The sequence below is a fragment of the Triticum urartu genome, chromosome 4A (genome assembly GCF_056163025.1).
Source record: "Triticum urartu cultivar PI428250 chromosome 4A, HENAU_Tu73, whole genome shotgun sequence".
Classification (NCBI taxonomy): domain Eukaryota; kingdom Viridiplantae; phylum Streptophyta; class Magnoliopsida; order Poales; family Poaceae; genus Triticum; species Triticum urartu.
Window position 1 is genome coordinate 535293573 of NC_141876.1, and position 8126 is coordinate 535301698.

An 8126-nucleotide genomic window follows, 5' to 3' on the forward strand; every position below is an offset into this window, starting at 1 on the left:
CTTCGTAGGTCTATTTTTTGTATGTGGATGGGTGCGGGTTCGGGTCTCAGGAGAAGGTTTTTTTTGGTTTGTGGTGGCTTAGTCACAGGTGGGAGGAGATACCAAAATAAACCGTGGGAGGTGGGACTAAAAAAACTTGGAAGCGAGACTACGAACTGCTCCCTTAAAAGTAGAGATTCCAACTTAGCAGGACGGAAGCCAATGATGCTGCTCACTGTTGTGAAATGGAGCATTTAAATTCTTAGATATGTTCGTTGTAATCCCTGTTTTTCTGATTGACGATGTACAGTCGGATATCTTTCCGCCAAATGATGAATAAATTGGGATTCTCAACAAAGAAAAAAGAGATCTAATAAGAGCATCTACAACCGAACCCTTCAAATCCGTTTTAAACGCCTGGGCAGGCCGCCCAGTCACGAAATTTGAACCCAGACGGGCCTCTTAAACCGCCCTCAAACGTCCGGGGTGACCGACACCCCATGTTCAGCCTAAATATGGGACGGATATGGGGCGGTCCGGGCGCGCCCGCCACGTCGACTTGGCCCAGCCTGACCCACGGCTGCCCCACAAATATCGCCATCCGAAAAACCCTAGACTGCAATCAATCCGAACTCCACTTCACTCCCCTCTCCATTCACTCCACTTCTGATCCCCTCCAAACGCATTCGATGGCCGGCGACCGAAGCAGCGCTGCCTCCTGTGGGGACTCCGGCTCCGACGATGACTGGTCTAGCCTGCTGCGCAAAGCGGACCCCGGCGATGTGGAGGAGGTCGCCCTCCGCATCGCATTGAGGCGTTCGGTCGTCGACCAAGGCGGATCCACTTCGTCAGCGCTCGGTGCCCGTCGGCGCAGCGCCGACGACATCGCCGACCCTTCCCACCCGGCGCGCAGCTCCGGCCACTCCGCTCCGCTCCTCCAGGTACACCGCCCACCACCAGCACCCGCTGCTCCAGAGGTGGTGCTCGGCCACCGTTGGGTCCTCGTGTCCACGGTAGGGCCAGCGCACATTCAGACGCTCGAGTCGGAGGCACGAGCAGCCCGACATGAGTGGCAGCGGGCGAGGTAGAGGGCAGCGGCGTCCGAGTCGATGTCTGCGCGCCGTCCGCGCGCGAGCGCGCTGGTCGATCCTGGGGCAGCGCTCCTTGCTTCTGTCCTCCACCGCTCGCTCACGACCGGGGAGACGGTTGCGCGGCGTCTCCGCCGAAGAGTGCTAAGGCGCTCCGACTCGCCATTGAGTTGTCGGAGCACGAGGCAACAAAGGAGGCGACGGCGAAGGCGAAGGCGGCCCGCCTTGCCAATGAGTAGGACCGCCGGCTCCGTGGGCTCACGGGCATGAGGTGCAGCTCTGACTCCGATATGACAGACGGCTCCACCTCCAGCTTCGATGACGACGCGCCTCCGCACGCCGACACCTACACGGAGGAGGGGCATAGCCGCGCTGACATCCGGAAGGGGAAGGGTCCGGCGAGGAAATGGTGATTTCTTCGTCCCTTCCTCGTTCTGTTTATATTTTATATATGTCTATAGTATGGATTTGTACTGTCCGCCGTTGAACTCCGATGAATCATTTTCCTTTTTGTCCGGCTAATCCGATGAACTATGCTATGATCATGTGTTTTACGTAGCGTTGCATGAATTGCTTGGTTTTGAGATTTAAAATATGAGGAACGCGAATGTGGAAGACGAAATATGAGGCGTGCCCGGTCAATGCCTGCGACGCGTCCGTGGAAGTTTGAGAGGTCAGATACTCGGATTTGCCCGATGCCACTGTAGATGCTTAACAAGACTAACACAAAGGCACGAGCCTGAGCATGATGACCGATCCTGAGAACAGACAAGGCATATACTCAATAAAAAAGTTTTGAACTGGATGAGGTATGGTATATAGCAGGGACGGCCCGGTGGTGCGCCTCGGAAAAATATCTGGTGCACCGGAGCTTATGGTGCTATCGGTGCACCCAGCTTATATTGTGCTTTTAAAATGTTTACAAAATTCTGAAAAAAAAATTAGCACACTCACACAACATCAATGTAGCTTGTCACAAAATTTCAACTCAAAATTTAAAACATAACTCGAAAAACAAAAATGACAAATTCAAAACAGAACAGTACATAACATAACTTGGGCTTTAGATTTGACCCATTATCACACTGAAGTCTAATTTCTCATTTTTCTATCTCAAAAAATATTTCAAAGTTTTATACGAAATTTTGTGACATCATACATTGATGTTGTGTCAACGTGCTAGATTTTTTTTTTCAGAATTTTAAAAACATTCTATGACATGCGGTGCACCGGTAGCACAAGTGCGGGTGCACCGGATACATTCCCGGTGCGCCCCATCCCTACAGCATGTGGGGCCATCTTCGTCCCTGACGTTCTCCTTTTTAGATTTTCGGATTTTTAGATCTTCGTCCCTGACAAAAACATTCTTTGTCTTTTTGAACTGAGATCTTCGGATTTTTCTTTTTTTAGAATTTCTAGAGTTCAGAAAGGTGTCTGAAACAAACAACATAAAAACATGCAACTTTGACAACTCTCAATTTATTAGTAAGTTAGCCCCAACAATATGTTCGGTATTCCCCAAAAGAACAATATGTTGGGTTTTTTCTCCTTCATCGACTCGTTGAGCATGGCTAGTTGATTGGACTTTTATTGACTTGGCTTGACTTCGAGAATTCATCATGTGCATGCCATGTAGGAATTGATGGGACCCTCGGGTTAGATTAGCTATGCCACAGTAGATGTCAGATTTTTCTGTAATGGTCCATTAATGTAGGATGGAATGGTGATATCGGTATATAATTGAATTATCGCAAATGGAAAATAGTTCGTTGATTAACATGTACTAACAGTAAGGGAGGAAAAAATGATATGTAGTTAATCTGATCAATGTCACATAAGTGGCGTGTAAGATTGCATGTTCCCGCAAAAAAAGAAGATGTTGATAAGTTACAATTCAATTAATAAATAGATTCTCTTTTATAAGAGATCTACTAAAACCGATATTAGTATGTACATAAAATGTACTGAACACAATCAATATATTCTCATGAAGCAATTCAACAACATTGTCATCTGAATAGATTTATTCTATAATGAGGGGGAAATGCTCTAAATTTCATAGTTTTAGCACTTAAGTTGTCGAATTCATGATTTTGTGTGGATAAGAGACAGATAAGATGAGGATATGTTTATGCATATATAGGATGAAGTACCTAAAACAGCCCACATAGTGCCTTAGTAATGTGTGCATGTATTCTCAGATGCGTTAAGAAAAATGAGTGAATCATTTTGGGTAGGGAGAGTGCCCTAGATTAAAATTTGCAACGGCACATAAAATGCTGCATAGAATTTGATGATTTGAGAAAATATTGCAACTTTAAGTTGTGACCTACATGATTACCAATATTTTTGTAGCAAAAGAGTGGCGAAAATGAAAATGGATTTTTGGAACATGGTTCCTCGCACAACAATTAGAATAGAAAAAATAAAAAATACTAGAAAAAACTGAACATTTTGGGTATAAAACTTGATTGGCGATTCTACTCATGTGCGAAGTTTCGTGAAGAAATGAAATCCTTGGTGTTTTGAGCAAAAAAAGGTAAAAAAAATCAAAGCTATAAAAACATTGTTCGAATAAATAGTAAGGCTTCGGCTGTATTTTCTTCACTGTGTATACTACTGACATCATTCCTTCACGAACTTCACAAGTGAGTAGAATGACCGACCAAGTTTGATACCCCAAATTTCATATTTTTGTTTTATTTTTTCTAGTGTTTTTTCTTCTGATTTTACTATTCATGGGGTACGCGTGGAACCATGTTCATCTGTAATGAAAAAATACACAGATGAAAATGCAAAAATTGAGAGAAAACTGCTCGCTAGGAGGTTTCACTCATATCCATGCACCCCCACCCGCCAGGGCACCCCTCGGTTACTTGTACTCGCACCCAAAGATCAATGATAATGAAAACAAAGTACAAATAATAAAAGTGCAAGCAAACTTAGGGAAAAAGTTCAAGTTCCCCAAGGAAACATGGTCGACTTCATCAAAAACATCATTTAGAGATTAGGGCAAAAGTTTAAACTCCCCAAGGAAACACATTCGACTTCATTGAAAACATCATTCCTCTGGAGAATAACAGTGGAAGTTTAGCAAATTAGAAATGAGGTGAAGAATTTGGAGCATGCAGAACCACCCCTAGCCACCCCAGGAATTCATATATGCCGCTTATCGGGTCGTATAAGAGTTCTATAGGGCTTGTTGCCAGTGGGTCGAGCAAATAGAGACAACATGTCTTTTTTTGTAATTTTCTATTTCTTTTTATTTTCATTTCCTATACTTTTCTTTCTCTTTTATCTATCATTTTATTCATCATTTTCTTCTTCTTTCTAGACTTTATTTGGTATTCCTCTTTTATTTTTGCTTTGTTTTGTTTCTTTCCTTTAAAGAAAATACATGAATAATATTCTTACTAATGCATGAATATTATTTTTTAACATGTAGGAACAAAATTTTATTGGATATATGATTATTTTCCAAATATTTTTTTCTTTTATATGCATAAATAAATACTTCCTCTGTCCGGAAATACTTGTCGGAGGAATGGATGTATCTAGATGTATTTTAGTTCTAGATACAATCATTCCTCCGACAAGTATTTCTGGACGGAGGGAGTATTTAAATATGAGATAAATATTTTCTTTCACATGATAAGGTTTTACATGCAGGTATGTCAAATTTTTGATTTTCTATATAGAAATTAGCTATATATTATTAACTCTATTTCATTTGAAATTTTTAATAAAAATAGCGTTCATGTTTTTAATAATAATAAATAAAAAGAAAGTTAATTGGCCGCCTAACGCGGGCCGAAGTCTGACTCATTGCCGGTTGCCTCGTGGCCCAGCTACGGCCTCGTTACGCACAGGGCCAAACCGTAAAAAAAAAATGCCCAATAGGTCGGTACGGTGCTATTGGCTGCCGCTGCCATCCCTCAAAAAAAAAAAAAGAACAACTGCCGCTGCCGCATAGCCGCCACGGCCAACGCCCTCACACCGCACCGCCACGCCGCGCGCGAGCCAGCAAGAGGGCGACCGGCGTCGAGCAGGCCCCGGACGGTGGCACCGCGTCGTGCGAGCCGGCGACCGTGAGTGGACTAGCAGCGAGGAGCGGCCGCCGGATCGCGGGGCTCTGCGGACCGCGCGGCGCGGACGGCGACGGCAGCAGATTGCCCCCTTTAAGACATCAATCCGAGCCTTCTCTTTTGTTCAATTTCAGTGCCAGGTTTGTTGTGTCTCCTATCTCCTATTGTAATATACTTGGTGAAATTTGATTTATCTGGTATGAACTGCGTATGCCTCACCATACCTTACATCGTCAGCCATGTGAAATTATAAATACGGCACTAATTTTATTGGCCATATGAGCACTTGCTAATCGAAAAATTCTTCTTCTTTGCATAGCCATGTTTTCTCCTGAATCCCAATTGAATGGGTGTCTACAGCGTGTTTGTGTTTTTATCTGTTTATCAATCTGACATCATATTTGTGGGTATCCCCAAGACTCAGATTAGCTGTAACGGCAAATTATATCCTTTTTCATTCACACTTGTAAACACAAGCCTTTAACAGCAGTGGTGTGGAGGACAGCTTCTAGCTTGATTTGAAATGATTTCTAATCAGCCGAATAATTTGCAGGGAGCAGTATAGTTTTTCTTCTGTCAAGAGGGGTGGGCGTTCTCTCATTTCCTCAAGTAGAGGAGAAGCGGTATAAAGTTGTTTGGTGCTAATGGAACCAAAGCATTCTGCTGAAATGTCCAGGTGCAACATCTTGACTAACCTTTAGCAACAAATGAGCCCGAACAATTCAATTGATTATATAACATAGAAATGATCTGCAGGCATTTGGACAAGCAAAATCATGCCCTAATGGAAACATACCGAGTAATGTCCCATGAGTTGCATAAACTACAGGTGAGCCTCAGACACTACTAAGCTTTTATGTTAAGAAAGAATCTCATGGGTATTTCTTTAGTAATCAATTGCTGTCATTTTATTTTATATAGGTTGAAGAGGAAACAATCATGCGCAAGTTGTATGAGCTGATGTCTGCAGAAGGGCTTCTTCCAAAGGTACTTTGTTGGTGCTGCTGTTCTGCATTTGGACCGTTGGAGCTGTTGAGCTTAGCATCACATTTACCATTAAACCAACTGTAACTATATATATCTATACGGTAAAATAGAGGGCTCAGCCAGTTCAGGTTTACTAATAACTGAAATAAACAGTGCAGAAAATAAATGATAAATTCATAAGAGAATGAGAAATTTGATTTTAGGAGGAAATGACCTGTCATACTGCTAAGACTTTTCTGGTATTTCTAAATGGCAACCCTTACTTTTTTCTCTATACTGATTAAGCCTTTTTATTTTAAGTTGGACAAATAACTAGTAGAATAACATTCTTTGGTAATATGGCTCATCTAATAAAGTAGAATAAATTGTTACCGAACATTAGGTGATATAACTGAGGATACAGTAATTCTTAACTTGAATTGCTCGCAGTCATTTTTTGGGGTTTGCATTTTTTATTATTCAAACAACAGACAATTTGGCATTCACCTCTTAAGTTAAAGAGATGCTGATTGAACTAGCATATTCTCACGCAGCTTTTGCACCACGGGTTGAAGTAAAAGTAGAATTTTTTAGAAGCCGTTATAAATGTAAAGTTGAGCTAATCTCAAACCTATGTGCACATACGTCTGTTGTCACTTCAAGTGAGAGTCACTGATTCCTAAGAAAAGCCTCTACTTTCTCCACTTAGGTTTCATGCATTCATGAACTCAGGCCATAAAAGAAACGCTTATTTAGTCCACTTTTCTGTCTTAGGCACTTGAAACGTAAGACAATAACTTCATTTCATGCTGCTCTGCCTCCTTTAACCAATCTCCCAATAATTGATGCAGCACAAGGAAAAAAGGCAGCCGGAGAAAGCTGGGGAATCAAGCCAGGAAAACGAAGAACAGGAACCATAGAATGTTAACCGTGAATCTGCAGTATATGATGTTACATGGGGATGCAAGTTTGGCTGAATAGCAACAGATCTTTGGTATCCACTCCAATGGATATATTCTGTAGTGAAATTTTTGTCTCAGTTCCAGCAGTTAGTTTCCCTGTAATTTTCCAAACTGCACAATTTTATATTGAATCTGGCTATTGTTCTGTGGGGACTTTTGAGATGGGTTTCGAGCCTTGTTTGTTCCTAGACGCTTTGGAAAGCTTTGGGGCATGCATGACTAGCACATGAATTTTGTGAATCTTGAATGTGACTATCGTCCAAACTCGAATCTTGTCAGTGAGGAATGGGCAGCTGACTCTAGTCTATTTTACCTTACGCACATGTTGTGTATGAGAATCTTGTGTTTTCATCATTGCTAAATATTTTCCATTCCCTTTACTTGGAGCAGGTGAGACGATACTGACTACTCTGCATTGCAACGCTGGATGAATTCAGTGTCCATTGGGTAGTGGAACACAGTTCTCTGGTAGTGTATGCATAATCTTTCAAGCTTCAGCACGGTCAATGTATGGATGGAATTACCTGCTGATTCATGTTAGCATTCTGACAAAGCAAACTAACAGCACATCAGTTATCGTAGCTACAATCACAGGTGTGCCCATAATCGGGTCACAGCCACCATAACTTTGAGCTCGGCCTCTGAAATGATCCAGGTGTTGATCCATGTCAGATACGCGGTAGCATATATCCTCATCCAACGACTGGACTTCAATTACCATTTAGGTGCTTTTTACTGCTCTGTCTAGTTACTTTACTTTAGCTCTTTCATTACTGCTATTTGGACTGTAATGGCTATAAAAGCCATTGATCCCAGCTGCCCTAGGTATCAAGTTGCAATCGGGTTGTAACCCCTAGCAGGAAGAGAGATTAACACTAGGACAAGGCAGCCGATTATTTGGGTTACATGTCAGGTTGTAACCGACTAGCAGGAAGAGAGATTAACACTAGGGCAAGTCACCACTGTACTCCATGAGCCAGCAGGAAGAGAGTCTTATGGAAAACAATATGAGGGTTCCCTACAGACACCCATATTACGCTCAACAT

At 42.4% G+C, this 8126-nt stretch overlaps 1 protein-coding gene across 1 annotated transcript; it reads left to right on the forward strand.

The window, feature by feature from the left end:
• The first annotated feature begins 4996 nt into the window (after window positions 1-4996).
• On the forward strand, window positions 4997-7362 carry LOC125554096 (uncharacterized). The gene is made up of 5 exons (XM_048717704.2): window positions 4997-5292; window positions 5706-5828; window positions 5909-5981; window positions 6074-6139; window positions 6970-7362. Exons 2-5 carry the CDS (start codon window positions 5797-5799, stop codon window positions 7036-7038), a joined length of 240 nt encoding a protein of 79 aa, XP_048573661.1. The 5' UTR covers window positions 4997-5292; window positions 5706-5796; the 3' UTR covers window positions 7039-7362.
• The last annotated feature ends 764 nt before the right edge of the window (window positions 7363-8126 follow it).